General features: G+C 42.2%; 1 protein-coding gene across 1 annotated transcript in view; it reads left to right on the forward strand.

The window, feature by feature from the left end:
• The window catches only part of brsk2b (BR serine/threonine kinase 2b), a 421,778-nt gene that overhangs the window by 318,060 nt on the left and 76,308 nt on the right, over positions 1 to 27,410 (forward strand). Inside the window, exons 6-8 of the mRNA XM_060911874.1 lie at positions 9,551 to 9,584; positions 10,698 to 10,766; positions 22,636 to 22,782. Of these exons, the coding sequence (XP_060767857.1) occupies positions 9,551 to 9,584; positions 10,698 to 10,766; positions 22,636 to 22,782 (250 nt within the window). The remainder of the gene's footprint in view (positions 1 to 9,550; positions 9,585 to 10,697; positions 10,767 to 22,635; positions 22,783 to 27,410) is intronic.

Consider the following 27,410-nt stretch of genomic DNA (forward strand, 5'->3'; position numbering starts at 1 on the left):
GGACCTCCCCTGGCCGAGTTACGAGCGTGCAAAGTCGGGCTGGAGCTGCCGATAGAAACGAAACTCAAGCCAAGCACCACGGCTCGCTGCCTACGCCAAGCCTCCCCGGGACTAGACAGTAGCGGAGGCTGTATTTATTTATTTATGCCTATCTAGCGCAACAACTTATTCCTTTACATATACTCAAACATAGCACAAGAAAGGGTTCAACAACAGGCAATCACAGCAGCTTGGTGAAGTTCTAAATCACATCGGTGTCAGACCTATGGGCCTACCCCCCCCCCCCCTTTCCCTCGGATCTGCATCACTCTCATTATTGATCTTTAGCGCTCCCAGTTGACGGAAATCCGTCGTAGCGACGGAAAACTTTAATCCATGCTGTTACCACCTGTAACAGTACACATACCGTATTATCATTTATAGGTACAGTTAACGCTGTGAAACACTGTGAAACAAGTTAGCTTTTGTTACACAGCCATTCCATTACCAATCTCAATTTTTCTTCTGTCTCGTAAAAAAACAAAACCAATCTAGTTTGTCATGTTACTGAGAAGACGTCTACCCTGAAGACTGTTACAAAGCTCTGACATTGGAGACTCCTTCCATACATGTTAAAGAAACCTCTCTTTTTATTCTATCCACATTCACTGGATATGAGTAATCACACGCTCTGATTGGCTACTCTACTACTAGGATATCAGCTCATATACTGTGAGTAGAGAAAAATAAAATGGCGGAGCGTGTTGCTCAACCAACCGAGGACCAAATAAAAACTCTACTCGAAAACAAAACTCCAAAAAAGCAACAAAATATGGAATAAAAGTATTTGATGGTAAGAACGTATCTGTTTAATTTTTCAAGAATTGTTATTATAGCATTTTTTACAAATTGCTATTGTCATTTCATCAGTTTGTTTACATTCTAAGTGGAAATGATTTCATCAGAGGTTTTGTCTAAAGTTTTTATTTATCGAATTTGCAAAAAATATAAATAAAAATGCTCTGTTTCTCAAAATCCAGTGAATGTGGATAGAATAAAACAGTTATTCCACTCAATCTCGTCGTACGTGGCTTATAGCCAACTTTGTGCTACGCGCCTCGTCAGCTATCAGCTCATGGATGACTCGATTTCGTGGAATAACTGTTAAATGGAGGACTTTCATGTGATATCATCGCAACTGAGGATTTACACGGCTGAAAAATTTGCGGTGGTCCGGTCGCCCAAGGCGACTTAATTTGTCATTTGGTGGGTAATTCCTGTCACTAGCCAGCCCGGCTGGCTAGTTGAAAATAAAAAATATATATGAAGCAAAGATTCAGACACACCGTCAACTAAAGCCGCCACATATTAAGTGCGTGCCGTGTCTGTGTTCATCGATGTGTTTATCGGCAGGACGGAAAATACCGAGGAATTCCGAATCATATCGTGTACGAGTCAGGCTGTCACTTTTTTTTCACTACTGCGCATGCATATAACGCATCTCATTGAATATTGCGGTAATCATGTTATCAAATTCAATAGATGTGGCCACATTATCGCCCATTTAAACACGTGTTTTTGTTATTGTTTACATCTACATCTGCCAAAGCTACGTTGCGATGTGGAATTTTCTGAAAGGTGTACAGAAACCGCCAGAGACGGGGACAAAGCGACCTCGGTCTGAAGAGGAGAAAATGGCCGCCGATAAAGCGTACGAGAAGGAGAAACGACAAAGGACTTATAAGCAAACGTGGGAGCAGGGTAGGCCTTGGCTGCGATACGATTTTTATGGAATAATTAATTTTTTTCAAGTTGATTCCTAGTCAGTATGAAGCTCCTAATGCTTTCTCTCTCAAAAATGGTTAAATACAGAAAGCATGTTGGACATATTTTGGTGCTATAGTCATGATAGTAAGTATATTTGTTTTCAATACTCATACACCAAGTTGCCAAGTTTTCCAATATATTATTATTTGTTGATATTATATTATGGTGCAGGCGGCATGGTGGTGTAGTGGTTAGTGCTGTCGCCTCACAGCAAGAAGGTCTGGGTTCGAGCCCCGTGGCCGGCGAGGGCCTTTCTGTGGGGAGTTTGCATGTTCTCCCCATGTCCGCGTGGGTTTCCTCCGGGTGCTCCGGTTTCCCCCACAGTCCAAAGACATGCAGGTTAGGTTAACTGGTGACTCTAAATTGAGCGTAGGTGTGAATGTGAGTGTGAATGGTTGTCTGTGTCTATGTGTCAGCCCTGTGATGACCTGGCGACTTGTCCAGGGTGTACCCCGCCTTTCGCCCATAGTCAGCTGGGATAGGCTCCAGCTTGCCTGCGACCCTGTAAGACAGGATAAAGCGGCTAGAGATGATGAGATGGGATGAGATATTATGGTGCTCTGTGTTCTCATTTATGTATTTAACAACAGTATCAAAATACTCGGGTCTTGAAATAAATGCACATTAGTCATGAACAATGGTAACTACTCTCTTTTGTGTTATTTTTGACAGAAGTAAAATTCATACATGAACAAATTTTGGCTAGTTGATTTTCTGTTTGGCTAATTACTTTGGAAGGGAACTAGTCCGGCTGGCTGGTGAAAAAATATATGAATTTCTAGGCCTGATTTATGTGGCCATGTTGTCAGGTGAGCTTTGTGTTTGACAATGACCGGCACAAGTGTACGCGAGTGATTGTAAGCCCAAATCAGTAAACATCTACAGATAAACTTGTAGAAGTTAGATCTAAAAGAACAATGCTAGAAACCTGTAGTGCTTTTGGATGTAATAACAAAGTCCTTCCCACGCCATGATGCGGCGCCAATCTCCATAGCCCTTGGCCTCTCGCCTATTACATAGCTAGGGTTACAGTGGGGGGCTAGTCCTCTGGTAACCACAAGAGTTTGACTCTCCACTCGCATCTGTATTGCAGCATGCCTTGCCAGATGGCAGTAGGTACCATTTTTATGATGGTCTTTGGTATGACCTGACCGTGAGTAGAACTCCCGATCAAGAGGCGGACGCGCTAACCACTCGGCCACTAGATGTAATAACACGTGTGGAGATAAGCCTGGTTTAACTTTTCACTGCTTCCCGTGTGCACACACAGACAGAGAGAGAGCAGTGGGCAGAATAAATAATAAACTAATACATTTGTGGGTAAATTATATGGATCTGTGATGCCTGCATGTTTCAGCTTTTGAATGTAGCGCGATCTGCTGGTATAAAATAAACCTTTAATCATTTCAGAGAGCTTGTACTGACTGCAGTCGTCTCGATTTTCATCATTAACTGTCGCGGCTGTTTCTTTGTTTGCCCAGCAATATGGCGGTGCGTGAAAAACAAAAATCTATGGTATGACGTCAGTGTAAGTCCTCTATAGAAAGCTTCACCACTTCAACGATTATATGTTTTTCTTTGTTAAATAACAACACTTTTTAAAGCCTGTTTTTTTACTAGTTATGCGATTAGAAAACTCCCTGTGAATGTGCTGTTATAATAGAAAGGTTGACATATCATAATGTGTGTATTAATATGGACGTGTGATTTGCATAACAGCTGGAGAGCCTGATGGTCCTGAGGTATAATGTTATTTAAGCAGCTAGAAATACTTGTTATGATTTCTTTTTCAATATGTTTAATTGACACCTAAAACATTGTTTAATCAATATTAATGACTTAATGCTATGCATTTTGCTAATGATGCAGAGTAGTAGGCCAATACTTACATTATAAAGTAAGTGACAGTCATATTTAGTTGCCCAGGCAGAATACATTATCTTTCTATGCATTCACAGAGTAATAATAATAATAATAATAATGATGATGATAACAATGGGGCGGCACGGTGGTGTAGTAGTTAGCGCTGTCGCCTCACAGCAAGAAGGTCCGGGTTCGAGCCCCGTGGCCGGCGAGGGCCTTTCTGTGCGGAGTTTGCATGTCCTCCCCGTGTCCGCGTGGGTTTCCTCCGGGTGCTCCGGTTTCCCCCACAGTCCAAAGACATGCAGGTTAGGTTAACTGGTGACTCTAAATTGACCGTAGGTGTGAATGTGAGTGTGAATGGTTGTCTGTGTCTATGTGTCAGCCCTGTGATGACCTGGCGACTTGTCCAGGGTGTACCCCGCCTTTCACCCGTAGTCAGCTGGGATAGGCTCCAGCTTGCCTGCGACCCTGTAGAACAGGATAAAGCGGCTAGAGATAATGAGATGAGATGAGATGAGATGATAACGATAATAGACAGAATATTTCCCTTCAAATAAAATGCCATTGCCACAACTTTTTGTCAGGGTTTATGAAAAATCTTGATTTAATTAGGATGCGTTTTGACAAGTCACCGTTAACTTGCTGAAAATTGGTTTCATTTGCATGAATTTACATAATACTGTAAGACATTTGCAAACAGGTATCCCCTGTTTACAAAAGCAACTCTTCGACATCCCTCCATCGGTGCTAGAGCCTGGCTTCATCTGACAGCTCTGTCAAGTAACTGAACTGTCCGGGTCGTTACTCATAAATATGTTAAACAATTCTGACAGTTATTGGGCGGCAGTTTTACAGACCTCAAGCAGGAAGTCATTAAAATCTAATGTTACATTATTGGATCATTCAGCAGTGTCAGTGGAAGAGCAGCGGAGGAGCGGGCAGTGAGCCAGCACCCGAGACGAACATATTAGCATCAGAACGAGATACATATTGCTTTGGAATTTATAGTCTTAATGAATGTTGGAGATATTGTATAGAATTAAAGCCAGTCAAGTTTTCAATAATTAAAGATTTCCGGCCACCTTTAAGCCATCTCTGTTTGTCTGGTTATGGCCAGCTGTAAAGCGAGGAGCTGCCTAGTGAATATATGATTAAGAAAATGTAAAAAAATAATGATGAGGGTTTATTTTAGTTTTTTTAGAGTCCAATTGGTACGGAAGTCCTGATGGGTTAATATCTCAAAAAATGCATGCTAATTTGCATGTGCAGTGGAGTAAATTGCATGCACAAAACTTGTGACAGGTTTGCGTAGAATACAAAACAATATATAAATTAGGTTCTTGCTAATGCTGTTTGTTCTTGATACTGGCTACCGTTGTAAATATCTAAAAGACAAATGGAAGAGTTAAAAAACAAAACTTGTTTAAATAGAGGGTGTAGTGGTTAGCACTGTCGCCTCACAGCAAGAAGGTTCTGGGTTCGAGTCAAGTGACTGACAAGGGCCTTTCTGTGCGGAGTTTGCATGTTCTCCCCATGTCCGCGTGGGTTTCCTCCAGGTGCTCCGGTTTCCCCCACAGTCGAAAGACATGCAGGTTAGGTTAACTGGTGACTCTAAATTGACCGTAGGTGTGAATGTGAGTGTGAATGGTTGTCTGTGTCTATGTGTCAGCCCTGTGATGACCTGGTGACTTGTCCAGGGTGTACCCCGCCTTTCGCCCGTAGTCAGCTGGGATAGGCTCCAGCTTGCCTGCGACCCTGCACAGGATAAGTGGTTACGGATAATGGATGGAAGTTTAAATAGAATTTGCAATATAACTGCAAAATGTATGTGCGGTACCAGTCAAAAGTTTGGACACCTCTACTCATTCATAATTTTTTCTGTATTCTGACTATTTTCTACATTGTGGAACAATACTGAAGACATCAAAACTCTGAAATAACACATAACATATATGGAATTATCTCATCTCATTATCTCTAGCCGCTTTATCCTGTTCTACAGGGTCGCAGGCAAGCTGGATCCTATCCCAGCTGACTACGGGCGAAAGGCGGGGTACACCCTGGACAAGTCGCCAGGTCATCACAGGGCTGACACATAGACACAGACAACCATTCACACTCACATTCACACCTACGGTCAATTTAGAGTCACCAGTTAACCTAACCTGCATGTCTTTGGACTGTGGGGGAAACTAGAGCACCCGGAGGAACCTCACGCGGACAACATGCAAACTCCGCACAGAAAGGCCCTCGCCAGCCACAGGGCTCGAACCCAGACCTTCTTGCTGTCCGGGTAGCCACCGTTTACCACCGTTTACCTTCATGGTGCTTTGCACACTATTGGCATTATCTTAACCAGCTTCATGAGGTAGTCACCTGGGATACTTTTCAATTAACAGGAGTGCCTCGCCAAAAGTTAATTAGTGCAATTTCTTCCCTTCTTAATGCGTTTGAGACCAAACAGTAAATAGTAAATAATGATAACGAGTCATCAGGAGATGACACATCACCCCAGCCCCCACATGAAACCCCACTCCAAATTTTCCTAAGTTGAATTGGTTGCCATGGAAATACGGAAAAAAAATAAAAATCACAGAAATCCCAAAATGTCAAAAAGCCCAACTCCTCTAGTCATTTAACATAACTGTCAGGTTCCATGAAAAAAAAAATTCCTAATAGTTTTTAAGTTATGCTCCAGAAACTAAAATATTTACAGACAGGCAGACAGACAGAGCGATCGCTATATCCCCCCGCGTTATATGCCGAAGGGATCAAAATACAGTAAATAGCCCTATTCCACAACTGTTGTAATCCATATTATGTCAAGAACTGCTCAACTAAGTAAAGAGAAACGACATCCATCGTTACTTTAAGACATGAATAGAATAGATTTTTAATGTCATTGTACAGTGGGGCACAATGAAATTGTAGGAGCTCTACCCAGAACAGTGTACAGAAACAAATAATATAATAAATAAAACAATAATAAAATAGATAAAAAACACAACTTTTTTTTTTTGGGAGGGGGTCAGGTGTAAGTGATTGTTTATGGTACGTATGGCCCAGGGGAAGAAACTGTTAGAAAGTCTGGTGGTGTGGGATTTGATTGACCTGTAGCACTTCCCTGAGGGCAACAGATTAAACAGGTGATGGGCTGGATGTGAGGGGTCCGAGGTTATTAAGTCAACCCTGCTAAGGCAGCGGGACCTTGAGATATTGTCTCATCTCATCTCATTATCTCTAGCCGCTTTATCCTGTTCTACAGGGTCGCAGGCAAGCTGGAGCCTATCCCAGCTGACTACGGGCGAAAGGCGGGGTACACCCTGGACAAGTCACCAGGTCATCACAGGGCTGACACAGAGACACAGACAACCATTCACACTCACACCTACGGTCAATTTAGAGTCACCAGTTAACCTAACCTGCATGTCTTTGGACTGTGGGGGAAACCGGAGCACCCGGAGGAAACCCACATGGACACGGGGAGAACATGCAAACTCCACACAGAAAGGCCCTCGCCGGCTACGGGGCTCGAACCCGGACCTTCTTGCTGTGAGGCGAGAGCGCTAACCACTACACCACCGTGCCGCCCTTGAGATATTGTGTGTCTTTTAATGAATAAAAATAAAGAATCTTTTCTTAAACCAAACTTTTTTTGGTACTGTATATGCTGTTTCTCTGGAATGTGTGAATGAAAACTTTTTCACAAGCTTTATTTAAATAATATACGGTAGGCTGGCTTTGAGTGGTATATCAGATATATTCCATTCAGCCTGCATGATATTGAACGAGTTCAATATCATGCTAGCTAAATGGAATATGTCTGATATACCATGAAAAAAGCCAGCCAATATTATTATTATTATTATTATTATACATACACATTCGATGGAACAATTATAGATTTTACAAAAAGTTAAGAACAGGGTGGTAACTTACCAATATTGAATGCTGATTCTGATCGACTGTAATTCAATGTTCTGTCAATCCAATGTACTGTACAAAGTCAAAGTTCTAACAATAAAAATGTTACAAAAGTCCAAAAAGTCTGAACAACAACCCAACTTATATACAAGCTATATCCATGTTGACAGGCGGCACGGTGGTGTAGTGGTTAGCGCTGTCGCCTCACAGCAAGAAGGTCCTGGGTTCGAGCCCCGGGGCTGGCGAGGGCCTTTCTGTGTGGAGTTTGCATGTTCTCCCCGTGTCCGCGTGGGTTTCCTCCGGGTGCTCCGGTTTCCTCTACAGTCCAAAGACAGGCAGGGCGGGGCGGGTTAGGTTAACTGGTGACTCTAAATTGACCGTAGATGTGAGTGTGAATGGTTGTCTGTGTCTATGTGCCAGCCCTGTGATGACCTGGCGACTTGTCCAGGGTGTACCCCGCCTTTTGCCCGTAGTCAGCTGGGATAGGCTCCAGCTTGTCTGCGACCCTGTAGAAGGATAAAGCGGCTAGAGATAATGAGATGAGATGAGATCCATGTTGACAAAGTTCAGTTACTTTTGGTTGTAGTTAATTGTTCCATTGCAGTTGTTCAAAACAAAAGGGCTTTGCTGAGTGAAGTCCTCTTGTAAAAGTCTCTGTCACTTTTCCTCACCTCCAAGTAGAACTTTGACAATATTTCCACTATTGCTCTCTTTTCCAGTTTTTCGATGTCCGTTGGTGTGTTTTTCTCTTGTAAATATACTTGAAGAATATCCAGTGAAGTTTTGGTAGCCTTTCTGGTGCTCAGCGTGTCTTTCTCTTTAAATCTTCGGCTTTTAATGAAGCAAACCTCGCAGCCATGTTTGTGTACAAACTGTCATAGTCACTAGCACAGAAGTTTTACATCTCCGATGTGTCTCTTTTCCAGTTTTTCGATGTCCGTTGGTATGTTTTTCTCTTGTAAATATGTGTGAAGAATATTTAATGAAGTTTTGGTAGCCTTTCGGGTGTTTAGCGTGTCTTTAGTTTCAGTTTATTTATTTAGTGCTTAAACCGAGCACTGAATTAACCCCGTCTTCACTCTCTCCCGGCCAACAAAGAAATGATTGTGCACATGCGCAAGGACAAAAAGTTTTGTCATTGGATCTTCGCGTGTGATGTCGTGTTGTCTTGACAATGTGCAGTATTATAACAATATTGCATGCTCATTCTCCATTGGGTAGAGTGGTGTAATACATGGAGGATAAGCGATATGATAACAATATTGTATGCCATCAATAAACCCACTAGAAGGGAACAGATTACATGTTTTTATTCCATGGAAAAAGTGGCTTGTAATGATTATCATTATTAATCATCACCATTTTTATTAAACTTCCTGAGTACGTCCTGAGTAGATATAATCATTACAAACTATTTTAATGATTAAAACAGAGTGGATTGAACTAGAAACATACACCTTCTTTTCAGTCGTACAAAATTGCACTGGTTGTCACCATTCCTGAGTGGTTTAGTCCAGTGATTTCCAAACTTTTTAGGTCACACACCCTCTTCTACATCCTGACCAAGGTGACGCACCCCTCTCCTAGACCCCCCCCCCCCCAAGACATCATGAAGACATCACGTTTAATGTTTAATCATATACAAAAGGATAATAATTGGAACAACCGTATAGTAACAGTGTTGAAATGAATACTTTTCGGTGAAAATGCCTTAAATCTTATATTAATTACAGTAAACATGCAAAAAAGGATAATGCATGCTTTCTTTCTCATTTAGAAAGATGCAATCCTTTGTCGGCCCTGTGGGTATTTCAGCTTGCGCATTTTAATGGGTGTTATCATGTTTGCATACATTTTACACACTCAGACCTTCAGCAAACAAGCGCTGAATAATGCTAAACTAAATGCAGCCTCACACATCTGTAGTCTCTCACTCACCCATCCTTTTCTCTTTCAGATCTCCTCACTATGCCTGCCCGGAGGTGATTAGGGTGAGTGTACTCTCAAAGCCATCTCTTCTAATGTAGTTCTTTGACCAGCCTGTCCTCCAACCACCTCTCTTTCTTTTTCTCTCTCCCCCTTCTCCCCGTCTCTCTCTCTCTCCCTCTCTCTCTTTGTCTCTCTCTCTCGTTGTCTCTCTCTCCCTCTCTCTCTGTATCTTGCTGTCTCCCCCTCTCTCACTTGCTGTCTCTCTCTCTCCCTCTCCCCTTCTCTCTCCCCTTCTCCCCTCTGTCTCTCTCTCCCTCTCTCTCTTTGTCTCTCTCTCTCTGTCTCTCTCTCTCTCTTGCTGTCTCCCCCCTCTCTCCCCCCTCTCTCGCTTGCTGTCTCTCTCTCTCCCTCTCCCCTTCTCTTTCCCCCTTCTCCACCCTCTGTCTCTCTCTCTTTGTCTCTCTATCTCACTGTCTCTCTCTCTCCCTCTCTTACTGTCTCCCCCCTCTCTCTCTCTCCCCCCTTGCTGTCTCTCTCCCCCTCTCTCGCTTGCTGTCTCTCTCTCTGTCTCCCCCTCTCTCTCCACCCCTCCCCGTTTCTCTCTCCCTTTCTCTCTCTCTCCCCATCTCTCTTACCCCCTCTCTCACTGTCTCTCTCTCTCTCTCCCTCTCTCTCTTACTGTCTCCCCCCCTCTCTCTCCCCCCTTGCTGTCTCTCTCCCCCTCTCTCGCTTGCTGTCTCTCTCTGTCTCCCCCCTCTCTCTCCACCCCCTCCCCGTCTCTCTCTCCCTTTCTCTCTCTCTCCCCATCTCTCTTACCCCCTCTCTTGCTGTCTCTCTCTCCCTCTCTCTCTGTCGCTCTCTTTCTGTCTCTCTCTCCCTCTCTCTCTCTCGCTGTCTCTCTCTCTTTTTCTCTCTCTCCATCTCTCTCTCTGTCTCCCCCTCTCTCTCCACCCCCTCCCCGTCTCTCCCTCCCTTTCTCTCCCTTTCTCTCTCTCTCCCCATCTCTCTTCCCCCTTTCTTGCTTGCTGTCTCTCTCTCCCTCTCTCTCTGTCTCTCTCTCTCTTTCTGTCTCTCTCGCTCTCTTTCTGTCTCTCTTCCTCTCTCGCTCTCTCCCTCTCTCTCTCTCCCTCTCTCTTTCTGTCTCTCTCTCTCTCTCTCCCCCCCATGACTTACAGGGAGAGAAGTATGATGGCAGGAAAGCAGATGTTTGGAGCTGTGGGGTCATCCTCTTTGCACTTTTAGTGGTAAGTGGGCGTTTACCATCCTGTCACGCTTCCCTGACATCTCTGAAGTTATCTCAAAGACTTCTTACACATGTTAAAAAGTCTTAATTAGAAAATGAAAGATACTCTCAAATGTCAGCAGGCAACAAAGATCAGCATAAGGATATCCCCTCAGATTAAATTAATGATCCATATAAATGAATGTTTCCATTTCCTTCTGTTCATGTGGGTGTTTATGGCCCAAGAAAATAGTGCTTTTTTCTTTTTTTTTTTTTTTACAGATACAGTGTCTAATTTGGAACCATTCTGCATTGTTCTGGTACAAAAAGAGAAAATTTATTCAGCTCAGGCACTACTAGGCTGTTGGTCTAGAACTTTTAAAGATTAGAGGCAGGTCATTTTGTGTGTATAATAACAGTTCAAGCAACTCAACTTTCTTTGTTTATATGTTGGAAGAAAATATGGTGTTCAATGTGGGGGTCGAGTCATTTTTAAGTCAAAACACCTTTTTTAATATTTTGTCACATGGGTGTCATCGTGGTGCAGCGGGTAGTACAGCTCCAGGGTTCCTGGTTCAAACCAGAGCTTGGGTTACTTTAACATGCTGGTAGGTGGATTGATGATTTAGCCTGGCAAGCCAGACTAAATGTGAATATTTAGTCTGGCCTCGATCCGTAGACATTTCCGACGGGGGTGGGAGGAACAAACCGCTGTCTTTCAAACTGTCTCTGTGCGTATAGGCCAACGCTCTGACCAATCAGCGCAACAGTGACTGTGACGTAGTCAGAGCGACAGAAAGCAGTGGGGGAGACCTTGAAATAAATAATTTTTCAAAATGCGTATTAATTAATAAACAGGTTCTAGATATTAAGAAGTTTGGAGATAATGACCACAAGTTTGGAGTCTGTACCACATACACATTTTTTTTCCAAGTGTTTTTCAAGGGTTTGCTTAAACTGTTTTTGAGAGTTTTTATTTAGTGGTGTTTGGTGAAATAATTTCCCTTAAATTTAAAATAACGGGAAAATAAGAAACAATCAAAAAGTAATGTTTCAAAGCTGTTTATTAATTCTTCGTACTGCACAAACTAGCCCCATCCTTTTGGCTACGAGCGGAGCCAGCTGGTAGATCAGACTTTTGCCATAGCCGGTCGGCAAAACAGCGAAAACGTCCTTCTTGAAAAGGAATGAGCGGAGAGCCTCTTCCTGCTCATGTTTCAACGAAAACTCCAAATCTAATTCTTCTAAAACTGATTCCAAAGCGGAGTCAAACGCGCGCTGTTCACTAGCCCGTAGCCATCTTTCCTGCTGTGCTTTCTCCAGCGTCGCACAGCTTTGTCGTCACTCCTGCAAAAGCCCGCCCAAAGAATCCAAACAAAAACCTTGTGTTGTGATTGGCGGGCACGATTTGATGCCCGGGGTGTTTTTGTTTATATGGTGCGAGGCTAGACCCACTTGCTAGGCAAAAATATTTTTGGCCGCTAGGCGGGTGGGTCTAGTTTACTAGGCTATTAATGACTCTAAATTGCCCCTAAATATAAATGAGTGTGAGAATGTTTGTGTTGAAACAGACTGGTGTTGGTTTCGTCAAGGGTGTATTCCCACCTTGCGTCCAGTGTCCCTGGGATCGGCTCCAGATCCACATAAATATTGAATGATAAAGTACTTACTGAAAAATGAATTAAATGACAGGAAAAGGAAATGATGTGGGCCATCATGATCCAGCCAGTCAGGATAAGGATACAAGTTAATCAAATTGTATTATCAGTTCATAAAAGCTCCCCATCTTGCCCTAGCATTCAAACATTCTAGTGTAGGTAGTGTGTGTGTGTGTGAATGAGTTTTGAAAATAGGGTGCATCATTGTATTTTAATAAAAATTAAAAAAAAAGCCAACATAATCTTTGAAATGGGGTGTGAACCGAGGATATGTAGTCCATTAACATGTGCAGTACCAGCCAAAAGTTTGTACACACTTTCTAATTCAATGGTATTCTTTATTCTTATTAATTAAAAACACTTCATGGCTTCAAGTAATGATGGATGTCGTTTCTCGTTAGTAAGTTGAGCGGTTTCTTGACATAATATGGATTATTACAGTTGCTGAATAGGGCTCATCTCATCTCATTATCTTTAGCCGCTTTATCCTGTTCTACAGGGTCGCAGGCAAGCTGGAGCCTATCCCAGCTGACTACGGGCGAGAGGCGGGGTACACCCTGGACAAGTCGCCAGGTCATCACAGGGCTGACACATAGACACAGACAACCATTCACACTCACATTCACACCTACGGTCAATTTAGAGTCACCAGTTAACCTAACCTGCATGTCTTTGGACTGTGGAGGAAACCGGAGCACCCGGAGGAAACCCACGCGGACAAGGGGAGAACATGCAAACTCCACACAGAAAGGCCCTCGCCAGCCACGGGGCTCGAACCCCGTGTATTTTGTTTTAACATTTTTTTTTTAATTTACCACATAAGTCCATATACTAATGCATCTCAAAAAATTAGAATACCATGAAAAAGTTCCTTTTTTTCATAATTTAATTCAAAAAGGTAAACTTTCAAATATTCTATATTCATTACATGTAAAGTGAAATATTTAAAGCCTTTTTTTGTTTTAATTTTGATGATTATGGCTTATAGCTCATGAAAATCAGAAATCCAGTCTCATCTCATCTCATTATCTCTAGCCGCTTTATCCTTCTACAGGGTCGCAGGCAAGTTGGAGCCTATCCCAGCTCACTACGGGCGAAAGGCGGGGTACACCCTGGACAAGTCGCCAGGTCATCACAGGGCTGACACAGACAACCATTCACACTCACATTCACACCTACGGTCAATTTAGAGTCACCAGTTAACCTAACCTGCATGTCTTTGGACTGTGGGGGAAACCGGAGCAAACCCACGCGGACACGGGGAGAACATGCAAACTCCACACAGAAAGGCCCTCGCCGACCCCGGGGCTCGAACCCAGGACCTTCTTGCTGTGAGGCGACAGTGCTAACCACTACACCACCGTGCCGCCCCAGAAATCCAGTATCTCAAATTATTAGAATATTCCCTAAGATCAATCAAAAAAAGGATTTACAATACAGAAATGTCCAACTTCTGAAAAGTATATTCATTTATACACTCAATACTTGGTTGGGGCTCCTTTACCATGAATTACTGTATCAATGCAGTGTGGCATGGAGGTGATCAGTCTGTGGCACTGCTGAGGTGTTATTGAAGCCCAGGTTGCTTTGATAGTGGCCTTCAGCGTATCTGTATTTTTGGGTCGGGTGTTTCTCATCTTCCTCTTGACAATACCCCATAGATTCTCTATGGGGTTCAGGTCAGGCAAGTTGGCTGGCCAATCAAACACAGTAATATCATGGTCAGCAAACCATTTGGTAGTAGTTTTGGCACTGTGGGTAGGTGCTAAGTCCTGCTGGAAAAGGAAATCAGCATCTCCAAAAAGCTCGTCAGCAGATGGAAACATGAAGTGCTCTAAAATCTCCTGGTAGATGGCTGTGTTGACTTTGGACTTGATAAAATACAGTGGACCAACACCAGCAGATGACATGGCACCCCAAATCATCACAGACTGTGGAAACTTCACACTGGGCTTCAAACACCTTGGATTCTGTGCCTCTCCACTCTTCCTCCAGACTCTAGAACCGTGATTTCCAAATTAAATGCAAAATGCACTTTCATCTGAAAAGAGGACTTTGGACCACTGAGCAACAGTCCATTTCTTTCTCTCCTTAGCCCAGATAAGACACTTCTGACATTGTCTCTGGCTCAGGAGTAGCTTGATATTAGGAATGCAAAAGTTGTATCCCCTTTCTTGAAGATGTCTGTTCATGATGGGTCTTGATACACTGACACCAGCCTCAGTCCACTCCTTGTGAAGCTCTCCCAAGTTCTTGAATCAACTTTTCTTGACAATCCTCTCAAGACTGCGGCCATCCCTGTTGCTTGTGCACCTTTTCCAGCCACCCTTTTCAGCAGTGACCTTTTGTGGCTTACCCTCCTTGTGGAGGGCATCAGTGATCATCTTCTGGACAACAGTCAAGTCAGCAGTCTTCCCCATGATTGTGGTTGTGTGTAATGAACTAGACCAAGAGATACACTGTGTTCATACTGTTTTACTCAAACTCGCAATTAAATATTCTAATATTTTGAGATGTTTTTTTTTAATGTTTTTGTACTATATGCCATACTGATTAAAATTAAAATAGAAAAATGCTTGAAACATTTTAGTTTATGTGTAATGAGTCTATAATATATAACATTTTCACTTTCTTAAATAACTGATGGAAAATATTGAACTTTTTCACAATATTCTAATTTTTTGAGATGCACTAGTATGTTCCATGTGATATTTCATAGGTCTGATGTCTTCAATGTTGTTCTACAATGCAGAAAATAGTCAAAATACAGAAAAACCTATAAATGAGTAGGGGTGTACAAACTTTTGACTGGTACTGTATGTGTATGGAATGCTTTGGCTCTGAAAATGGTGGAAAATTGGCTCTTAATCAGCACTTAGAATCTTGATGGATCCCTGATCAGGCACTGCTTCATTGTCTTTGGAAAAGAGGTGGGGTGGTAAGAGCAAAGAAACTAAACTCCGACAAGAAGGCAGTAGTAAATCTGAAGAGTATTCTTACAATATTCTTGCTTAGTGGAAGAAATTTTCTACTTGGCTTCAAATATCTGTGCTTTCTAGTACGTATGTAATGATTCACCCAATCCACAACTCGATTCAATTCACGATACTGGGTTCATGATTTGGTTTTCCCTCGATATGTTTGAATAAAATTAAATGAAAACTTTAATTTGAAAAAAAATTTAATACCCATCCATCCTCTGTAACCGCTTATCCTGTTCAGGGTCATGAGCAAGCTGGAGCCTATCCCAGCTGACTATGGGCGAGAGGCGGGGTACACCCTGGACAAGTCACCAGGTCATCTCAGGGCTGACACATAGAGACAAACAACCATTCACACTCACATTCACACCTACGGTCAATTTAGAGCCACCAATTAGCCTAACCGACATGAAATTGCACCCGGAAGAAACCCACGCAGACACGGGGAGAACATGCAAACTCCACACAGAAAGGCCCCCGTCAGCCACTGGATTCAAACCCAGAGCCTTCTTACTGTGAGGCGACAGTGCTAACCACTACACCACCATGCCGCCCAAAAATGTAACATTTATTTTTCTATTCTTAATCAACTTAAATATTTCTTTTGTTAAAATAAAAAAAAAATTTTGTTTCATTTTCTTAATAAACAACAGCAATTATATACGCACATTTGTAATTATAGACGCACATTTGTGACAAGGTTGGAGTAGAATATAAAGGCCTACTAACTAAATTATTGCTTTTATTAAAAATGAAAAAAATAATAACAATCAGGCCTTTTCTTAATAAACTTTTATGAACATTTGTACTACCTCCATTCACTTCTCTTTTCTTTATCTTTCAGCAGTCTGTAAAAAAGATAGCACTGATTTCTTGTTAAATCTATTTGTATAGGCAATCACACAACAGCTCTTTGCCATTTTAGATCTGTTTTTTTTTTCTTTTTTTTGTGGCATTAGAGCTGTGATACTTCCACCTATAGTGAAGTCACATGTGCACCTCCTATTGTACATTACTGCACCCTCTGTTTCCAAACAACACAGTTACAGCTAGGAAAAACTAAGAGATTATGCAGCCTGATCATAATCATGATTCAATTTTTATTCATTGATTCAAATCATCACAAATTTGTATCAGGATTTATCATCACACGATATATCATTACATGCCTGGTTTGTTGGATTTAAGGTACATGAACCAACCTACTCTGTAAAATCTACTAAATGCTATAAAACTGGAATGATCCGTACCATAATTCTGCTCATTATGTCTAACGTCCGACAAAAAAGGACCGTAGCGCTGCATTAGTACTGAGTCATTTTATACCGTGGAGTTTCTGAATTCTCAAATCAGAAGGTGTGGATTTATTTTCTACATCAGCAGCTCTGACAGTAGTTCCATCTGTAACATAAATCACTGCAATGCGCTTTGCCTCATATCGTTATTGTTTCTATAGTGACACATACACACAAACTTGTAAAGTGGACGCACTACACAATCTAAAGCTAATACTAAAGAGAAGAAATGTGTTATTTAACAAAGGAAGATGTATTGATATGGTTAATCTTTCTGTATATTAAAAACAGATTTTTTTTATGTAAAAAAAATATGGAAGGAGTCTTCACTGTTAGTGCTTTGTAACTGTCAGTAAGTTTTCTGCCATGTGAAAGTCTTTAGGACTTTGTAGCATAACAAGCTGCATTTTTTTTGTCTAATTTACTTCAAGACAGAAAAAAGCGAGACATGGAATGACTGTTTATAGGTGTTATAATGTAAGTGATATCAGGAACCAACTTGGTATAACTCATGGGCGTTCTGCAACATTATAGCTGTAAATAGTTAAAAAGCACTTAAATATACCATGTTAAAAATTGTAATCATTGGGGAAATTATTGGTATAAGAAGAATAAAACACTTATTGGTGTTATGGACTGTTTCTCAATCAGGATCCACAATAGTCTAAAAATCAAACCTCAAATTTTTGTTCCTCTGCTGCCAAAAATTACCTTTGGAGATGGAAATGAACTGTGTAGAATTTCAGAGCTGCAGGTCATATAGTGGACGCGTTATATGCGGTGAGAAGACGGCATGTAGTGCATTTCTAAAATTGACCCACTTTCTTATAGTCCACAAGAGGAAGGGATATAAAGTGAAAAAGTGTTGAAATTGCTGTGATTTTAAGTACAAATGTTCAAGCACTGTGCAGTAATGTTTGTACATGGTGGGAACTGTAATAACAACTGAAGTGGTGACGATCCTTGTGGTTTTCTGGAGAGGACACTTTTTGGCAGACTCGCATTTCAACCACATGTGAAGCTCTGCTGCAAATGTGTCTCACATCTGTTTCAAATCCTGTTTTTTTTTACTGTGCAACAACAGAGTATTCGGCTTCAAAAGAGACAAATATTTTCTTCAAAAATCATTTACAGCCTCGTCACATGGTGAGTGATTCCCGGAGAGGATATTTTTGACAGACAAAGGATCCTGTCAGAGGCACTTAGTTTACAAAAAGATTTAACTTCCACTTAAATATCTTTCTATTTTGAATGAAAGTACTGTATACGTCCCAAAGTAAACCCTACTTAGTGCTAAAAATGCAATTCTGAATTTAACCAGTAAAATCCAAGTGTAATAATTACAGTAGAATTAATGTAAATGACTATAAGGTCAAAACTGAGCCCACATTTGACTCCTACAGACATATTTATAAAAACATATAAGAGACATTACTGCTGTAGGTAGGGCTGGTGTGTCCCTGTAAAATAAAGTCTGAGAAACTCCAGCATATATATATCATCTCATCTCATCTCATTATCTCTAGCCGCTTTATCCTGTCCTACAGGGTCGCAGGCAAGCTGGAGCCTATCCCAGCTGACTACGGGCGAAAGGCGGGGTACACCCTGGACAAGTCGCCAGGTCATCACAGGGCTGACACATAGACACAGACAACCATTCACACTCACGGTCAATTTAGAGTCACCAGTTAACCTAACCCGCCCCGCCCTGCCCTGCCTGTCTTTGGACTGTGGAGGAAACCGGAGCACCCGGAGGAAACCCACGCGGACACGGGGAGAACATGCAAACTCCGCACAGAAAGGCCCTTACCGGCCACGGGGCTCAAACCCGGACCTTCTTGCTGTGAGGCAACAGCGCTAACCACTACACCACCATGCCACCTTATATAAAACACATTCCACGAAATCGAATCATACATCAGCTGATAGTCGATGAGGCTCGTAGCACTGAGTCGGCTATAAGCCATGTATGATAAGCTTGAGTGGAATAACTCTTTTATTCTATCCACATTCACTGGATTTTGAGAAACAGAGCATTTTTATTTTTTTGCTAATTCGATAAATAATAACTTTAAACAAATCGTCCGACAAAATCATTTCCGCTTAGAATCTAAACAAACCGGCAGTAGTAATTTGTGAAAAATGCTATCATTATAATTCTTGAAAAATAAAAAAAGATACGTTCTTACCATCAAATATACTTTTATTCTATATTTTGTTGCTTTTTTGGTTTGTTTTTTGGGTTTTTCTTCTTCTTCTTTAGTGTTTTTTTGGCGGTTGGAAAACCACCTTAAAGGTGCATTACCGCCACCGACTGGGCTGGAGTGTGGAACAGGAAATGTGTGTGGGGGGGGGGACTGTATTCTTTTACCTATTTGTGTTTCTTTTAAATACTTGATAACAATTTTTGGGGTTTTGTTTTCGAGTAGAGTTTGCACTTCATCCACGGTTGGTTCAACAACACGCACCGCCATTTCGTTTTTCTCTACTCACGGTATATGAGCTGACAGCCTAATAGTAGAGTAGCCAATCAGAGCGCGCGACTGCTCATATCCAGTGAATGCAAATAGAATAAATAAATATACTGGACCTAGTTGCAGGAGTTAGTTGGCGTTATTCAAAAAGACAACTCTGATTGTGAAACAGCGTTTATAAGAAAGTAATCTGCTCAACTTCATGTCAGGCCATATCTCATCACCCCATGTGGATTATTTTCCTGTAAGAGAACACCCCGTTGTGTTTAACTCCTTACAGATACAACATTGAAAATAATTACAATGAAAACCATGCAATACACTGTGTGCACAATTATTAGGCAAGTTGTATTCCTGATGATTAATTTTATCGTTGAACAAATACAGTGCTCTCAGTCAATCCAAATTGTTAATAAACCTAAAACCAGAATGATTAACAAACGAAAGGGGAGTTTAGGCCTTCTCAGGGGAATATACAAGTGTGCAGAATTATTAGGCAACATTTAGTGTGCAGAATTATTATGCAACTAAATGAAAAGCTTAAAGTTTCCCATCTCACTTGTTTATTTTAATTTTCAGTGTAACAAATAAACAACTCAGAATTAACAAATAAACACTTCTAGCATTTCAAAAATATTCAGTGACCAATATAGCCACCCTTCTTTTCAATAACTGCCATGAGCCTTCCATCCAGTCTGTTAGTTTTTTGATTTGTTGACGATCAACTTTTTGTGCAGGAGCAACCATGGCCTCCCAAATGCTATTCAAAGTGGTGTATTGTCTTCCCTCGCTGTAAATCTCATGCTTAAGAAGGGGCCACAAGTACTCAATAGGGTTTAAGTCAGGTGAGGAAGGGGGCCATGTCATTACTTTTGCCGCTTTTCCACTACAAACGCGGCTGAGCCGTGCCGTGCTGAGTCGAGCTGAGTCGAGCTGAGCGGGGCTGTTGGAGTTGCATTTCGACTACAACCGCGCTGAACCGTGCTGGCTGGAAGTGGGTGGACACATTGGGTGGAGTTAGCGAAAGTGGGTGGACGTCACGTGATGTCGTTAAGCAGCACAAACAGTGACATCAGTGAGCTTTTAAGCGGTAGTCTCACGACCCGAATAGTAAACAATAAACATGGAGTCGTTAGTGTTGCTGGTCTTGGTGCTGTGGCTTGTTGTCACCGACAACGCGGACAGATACTGGCAAGAGCGTATAGATGAGGCGAGGCGCATAAGGCTTCAGAAATTCTCGTAATTCGTAATTCTTCTCCTTCCGGGTTTGCAGTGTTTACAGATCCCAGCGCGCTCGCGGGGCGTGTGTGGGCATGTGAGGACATTCCTCCTCACCAATCAGTGCACAGGGGAGTGTCTGCTCACGCCCCCAGCCTCACTCGGCACGGTTTGGCTCGCTTCAGCCCCACTCCAAAACGGTGCGAGTTTTAGGGGCTAAGCAGGGCTGAAGCGAGCCGAGTCGTGCTGGTTTTTGGTAGTCGAAACGCGAGCCGTGTCGGGCTGAAGTGAGCTGAAGCGAGCTGAAAAAGGGTAGTGGAAAAGGGCCATTAGTCATCTTTAAGGCCTTTGTGGGCTCGCCAAGCAGTGGAGTACTTGGGTGCATGTGATGGTGCATTGTTCTGCATAACAATCATGGCCTTCTTGAATGATGCAGACTTCTTCCCATACCACTGCTTGAAGAATGTATCTTTTAGAAACTGGCAGTAGGTTTGGAAGTTGATGTTAAGTCCATCTTCAACCTGAAATGGTCAAACTAGCTCATCCTTAATAATAGCAGCCCATGCCATTACTCCTCCACCACCTTGCTGGTGTCTGAGTCAAAGTGCCCTGTGTCCATTAGTTATCCAGCTATGGGCCCATCCATCTGGTCTATCCAGAGTCACTCTCATTTCATCCGTCCATAAAACCTTTGGAAAATCTGTCTTCAGATATTTCTTGGCCCAATCTTGACATTTCAACTTGTGAGTCTTGTTTAGTGGTGGTCGTGTTTCAGCCTTCCTTACCTTGGCCATGTCTCTGAGCACCGAACACCTTGTCCTTCTGGACACTCCAGGTCGGTTGCAGTTCTAGAATATTGTGGCACTGGAGGATAATGGGTTCCTGGTAGCTTCATGTTTAATCCTTCTCAAGTCTTTTGCGGTTAATTTGTGTCTTTTCTTCTCCACACATTTTTTGCGACCCTGTTGACTATTTGCAACAAAACGTTTGATTGTTTTGTGCTCACATTTCTATAGCTTAGCTATTTCAAGAGTGCTGCATCCCTCTGATAGGCATTTTACAATTTTTGTCTTTTCAGTGTCTGTTAAATCTTTTTTGGCCCATTTTGCCTGAGATAAAGAAGCTGCCTAATAATTATGCACACCTTAATATAGGGTATTAATGACTTTAGGTCACACCCTCCCTCATTACACAGATAAATACCACCTGAGAATGCTTAAATCCAATTAGCATTCAAGTGTATCTAGCTTGCGGTTGGAAAACATGCATAGAAATAATGGTAGGGTCAGAGTACTCACTTGCCTAATAATTGTGCACACAGTGTATTCTTATTACCTCCGCCGATTTTGTTGGAGGAGGTTATGTTTTTGCCTCCATTTGTTTGCTGGTTTGTTTGTCTATTTCCAACAAAGTAGTGAATGGATTTTGATGAAATTAGAAGGAAAGGTGGGTCACCGGCTGAGGAACAGTTGATTAGATTTTGATGCAAATTCGAATATGTGGCTTGGCGGAGGTATACACTCTTCTGACTGCCCTTCTAGTTAGCTATGAGATGAGTTTTAGACTTACAATCTGAACTGTGCACCATCTTTTTTTGTTGTTCTGTTAATCTTAGAAGGCTTTAGACCTCTACATAATCACATGTTTTTGAGGCTTTGTGTCTCGTAGGCTGCCTTGCACCCAATGCAGGTGGTTCACCTTTATTACAAACCTGATTGATTCCTTCCTCTGCTGCTGTATTTGCGTTTTTTCCATTATACCTACATTCACCTCACAAAACAATCAGTCTCCTTTCAGAACAAAAGCAGCTCCTCTCTGCGACGTGTCCCTGCGCTACTCTAAGGGTTTGCATTGGAAAAGGAATTGCTTTGTGCTTTTTTCCTTCGACATCTGCGTTTTGTTTTAGTGACAGTGGCTGCTAGCTTTTGTCTGATTACATCATCTGTTACACGGGCCTGGCGCCTGTCACATCTTTGTGTCATTCACATCGTTTGGCAAAAGCAGCAGTCTCTGTTGGGTCAGGGGCTGTGCTGAAATAAAAGAGATAAAGTCAGCTCAGACTGAAATGAAGCTAATTGTCCGTGAGTCTCTATTTGCCGGTCTGGTCTGATTCTATTGATGGAGCGCTTTGATAAATATGTCTCTGTCACTTCTGCTATTATTCACACACTTTCCTTTGTGTACAGTGCATGTTTTGCAGCAGGTACTTTATTAGAATGCATGTGGTTTTCTTTCATCCTTTGCAATGTTGTGTGTGTATATCAGGGTGCTCTGCCATTCGATGACGACAACCTGAGGAATCTGCTGGAGAAGGTGAAGCTGGGAGTGTTTCATATGCCTCACTTTATCCCTCCTGACTGCCAGAACCTGCTGAGGGGAATGATCGAAGTGGACGCGGCCAAAAGACTCACGGTTAGTCCAATTTCCGTAGACAGTGTCTGCTAAATCATAGTCACAATTTAAAGATAGGTAGTGTTAAAGGTATTTTTGTCAGGTCAGGTCAGGTAAGACTGGCAAAGTCCTGTTTTGGTTCTCTGTTCTTAGTGGTACTCCAGGTTCTGTAAATGACAGAAAACAACAAATGGTTGGACGTTGGTAGACCACCAACGTCCAACCAATCAGAGCAAATGTGTATCTGTCCGCCATGTTGCCTGAGAAACTGAGAAACCCTCGTCTTGGACTCAGGCATTCAAGGCTAGGCATGTTTTTTGGGAGTGTAGCTTTGCAGGGAACACTGGAGGGAGGGGCCTGCTTTTGAAAACAGTTTGCTTTTAGCAGAATTTTACCAATAATCTTGTAATCTAAATTTCTTAAGGTCAAGACACATATGTTAAGAAGAAGCCTTTATTTGTCACATGTACACTCAAGCACAGTGAAATTCTTCCTCTGCATTTAACTTATCTGAAGCAGTGAACACACACATATACACTACCGTTCAAAAGTTTGGGGTCACCCAGACAATTTTGTGTTTTCCATGAAAAGTCACACTTTTATTTACCACCATAAGTTGTAAAATGAATAGAAAATATAGTCAAGACATTTTTCTGGCCATTTTGAGCGTTTAATCGACCCCACAAATGTGATGCTCCAGAAACTCAATCTGCTCAAAGGAAGGCCAGTTTTATAGCTTCTCTAAAGAGCTCAACTGTTTTCAGCTGTGCTAACATGATTGTACAAGGGTTTTCTAATCATCCATTAGCCTTCTGAGGCAATGAGCAAACACATTGTACCATTAGAACACTGGAGTGAGAGTTGCTGGAAATGGGCCTCTATACACCTATGGAGATATTGCACCAAAAACCAGACATTTGCAGCTAGAATAGTCATTTACCACATTAGCAATGTATAGAGTGGATTTCTGATTGGTTTAAAGTGATCTTCATTGAAAAGAACAGTGCTTTTCTTTCAAAAATAAGGACATTTCAAAGTGACCCCAAACTTTTGAATGGTAGTGTATATCCAGAGCAGTGGGCAGCTATGCTACAACACCCGGTGAGCAGTTGTGGGTTCAGTGCCTTGCTCAAGGGCACTTCAGCCCAAGGCCACCCCATGCTAATCTAACCTGCTCGTCTTTGGACCGTGGGGGAAAACCAGAGCACCCAGAGGAAACTCACGCAGACAACATGCAAACTCCACACAGAAAGGTCCCCGTCGGCTGCTGGGCTTGAACCCAGAACCTTCTTGCTGTGAGGCAACAGTGTTATCCACTACACCACCGTGCCACCCATCCTTTGCAGTTACAGACATTAAGCAACTAAAAACATTAAAATATAGACCAAAAAAAAAAAAACCCTACAGAAATGCTAAAAATATCCTATTCACAATTTATACTTAAAAATGACTCGATTTCCATAAGAATTCTTCAATCTATTGGAATTTATTTGAGGGTGATGGCTACTGCTTTTCCTTAGGTTATATGATCTTTCATTCCTTTTCTGTAAACTAGCGTATAACAGCTGGGATGGGTCTAAATTATATTTCTTAAAAATATATCTGCTTTCTCTAAGAGATTATGAATATTTACTTTATTCGAGTTATATTTCCTTTTATAACATCTATCTAAAAAATAGGTACCCTATTGGTCCATGTGGCTACTGCTTATAAATAAAATTGTTTTCTGATCCCATGTCCATACAGTAAATACAGCGTATATATTTACTCTATGAGGCAGTAGCCATAAAAATGAAGCGTAATCCAATTTAAAGATCACAGAAGTAAAATATACCAAGTGTCTGTACTTTATATTATTCGACTCTTACCTCTTATAGTTTTCGAAACTGAAACCTCCGAACCGAGGCTGACATACACACGCTGTTGCCACGACCGAAACTCTTATTTCCTGGAAATGGCCCGGTGCTAGAGCTCAGTGGTCTCAATACTTTTTTCGACAACTTCCTGTAACAACTCGGAAGTGCGTCACATCGACATCACACATGGGACCACTGGCCGAAGAAGGCGAGGAAAGGGGGACGACCTGGAGTATATTTTAAAATAGGAATGCACTTTCCCTCTGTAATAAGCATAAACATGTCTGAAAGTGATTTCTTTAGTCTAGTCCATTTATTTCGAACGGTGAACCGAATTGTATACACTCACCGGCCATTTTAATAGGAACACATGTATGTGCATGCGCAGTGCGCGACTGTTACACTCTTACAGCACGATGACATAGTGGCTAGTGCCTCTATATGAGGTAGTAGACACAAAAATTCTGAATTTGTGTCAGATCTGAGTCAGAAGCACCATAAACAGAGCGTCCAGACACAAAAATTAGGTAAAACTAAAGTATTAAAAAGTCAATCTACCTCGACCTGGGAGAAACCTTCTTTTCTGATAATAATAAATAAAACTCGACTTTACAAAATGGCATCCAGGTGTACTTTGTGGCTCTACAGTAGCCGGTAATGGAAAGGTTCCACCATAGGTCCACCACTGGCCAGATATTATTTCTTAGGGGTGAAGCAGGAAAAGTGCTCCATATTGTGCTCCAGTCAGTGAATATATTCTCTCTCAGGCCCACTTTACACGGGGACGGTCTGAAACAAAAACGCAAAAGTCCGTTTTCGTTCTCACTTTTTTCCGCGTCTACACGACCGTTTTCAAGGAGGAAATCTGCGTCTATACGGTGACGCATTAATGTGTGGAATTCAATTGGATGTGCATGCCAGGCGGCTAGGTGGTGCTGTGAAAGACCTCCGCTATGTCTGCACGCATGCGCAACGTCTTCCGTCTTGTCTGATCTGCACATCTGCGCCGCGAAAACTTTGACTACTCTGGCTATGGTAAGTAAGAAAGTAAGTAAAAAGTAAGAGCATACTATACCCGCCTCTGTTCATTAACGGTATATGTGCAGATTCGGTATAGATGTTCGAAGGACTCCTGGACGTTTATTAAAGCTGCCAGAGCAGCTTGAAGGTCCGTTGGATCGATGTAATCAGACATGCTCTTACTTTTTTACTTACTTTCTTACTTCCCGGGCTGGCATGTACAGTATATGACATATGTATGACGTAAACGCGTACCCGACGTGAGCAGATCCGAGCAGAGTTTCGCGTATTGGGTAGTTTAGACGGATATGCAACGGGGGCTGTTTTTAACTTATCCACTCTGGAAGGCGTTTTCAATTTTTTCCGTTTTTCAGCCTCGGAAACGCCGTCCCCGTGTAGACGAAAGGCACTTCCGATAAAATATTTAGTCGTTTTTACCCGACAGCGTCCTCGTGTAAACGGGCCCTCAAACCATACTTTGAGCTTTTTTCTAGAGTCTCGTTGAACGTATCTACTTGCACATTTTTGTCCACATACCATCGCAGAGCCTCTCTATGCTCCTCGTTGATTTCTGTGTAGTTGACTTGAATTTAGTTACGGTGAATTAAAATGCTTCCTTCAGAAATCTTCAGGAAGCCCTTTCTTGATTGGTTAAATATAATATGACAGCCATAGTCATTTGCATAAGGTTCAGCTTTCGTGAACTTTTGCTGCCATGCAGCGAGCCAGGTTATACGACACAGTAACCATCATGCACCGTACAAACAGAGCAAGAAAAAAACAAGCGTCAGAGATGTCCACAAGCGCCGGTGACCGGCGGGTTTCTCTGCCTACACAGACGGTCTGCGCCGGCTTCTCAATCCCAGACAAAAGTACAAACTTGCCTTTCAATGTTCAAGTGATGTCTATCATTTCCGCTGCCCATAATTTGCTGCAAATCCAATTATTCCACCACAAAATTGTCTTCGATTCGGGTCTAGCATGACTGGAAGCGACGCCATATTTGTTGAGCAATTCTTGCACTCTGATTGGCTGAGCTGGACCACATGACCATGCCATAGCATATTCTTCTTCTTTACTGCCTATTATGCCTGCTGGCATGTGGGGCAGCGACAAAGGATGACCACTTCTGTCTGTCCTGGGACAATTTCTGTACTGTGCCCCAAGTTCATACGAACATCTTGCGATGTCTCTGGGAGCCTGGCACACACGTTTGCAGTCTTTTTCCTTTGTTGCTGTTTCCATAACACCTTTTTTTTTTTTTACGAGACAGTCAGTGCGTTTACATGCACATAGAGAAAATCGAATTTCTGCCGTTGCTCGACTGAAATCGAAGTTCTAAATGGCATGGAAACACCTTAGCTAGGCTGAAATTGAACCGAACTTGATTTCTCGTAATCGAGCTACACGACCTAGATTATGCGATTTTTGCCGAGCTACTTGGTGCATGTGAACCCTATCGAGCTACGTAGTCGAGCTACTTACTTCAGCACTGCCCCTTCCGGAAATGACGAGTGACGAGACCACAAGCGGGAAACACGACAGCCTCGGTCGGCATGACAACAGTAGTAGCGAGCAGCAGAAGAGGTCAGGAGGAACAAATGAAGAAGAGAAAATGGCAAGCAGAAACGTGCACTTCTGGAGCAATGAGGAGACAGAGTTCATGCTCATTCAGCTTAAGGAGTTGAATATATTAAAATTCATGGACGGGAGAAAAACGCGCAATGGAGAACACGGAACTGATAACTTTGTTTACACTCTTGAATAGCTCTT

Source organism: Neoarius graeffei, chromosome 27, assembly GCF_027579695.1.
Source record: "Neoarius graeffei isolate fNeoGra1 chromosome 27, fNeoGra1.pri, whole genome shotgun sequence".
NCBI classification, from domain to species: Eukaryota; Metazoa; Chordata; class Actinopteri; order Siluriformes; family Ariidae; genus Neoarius; species Neoarius graeffei.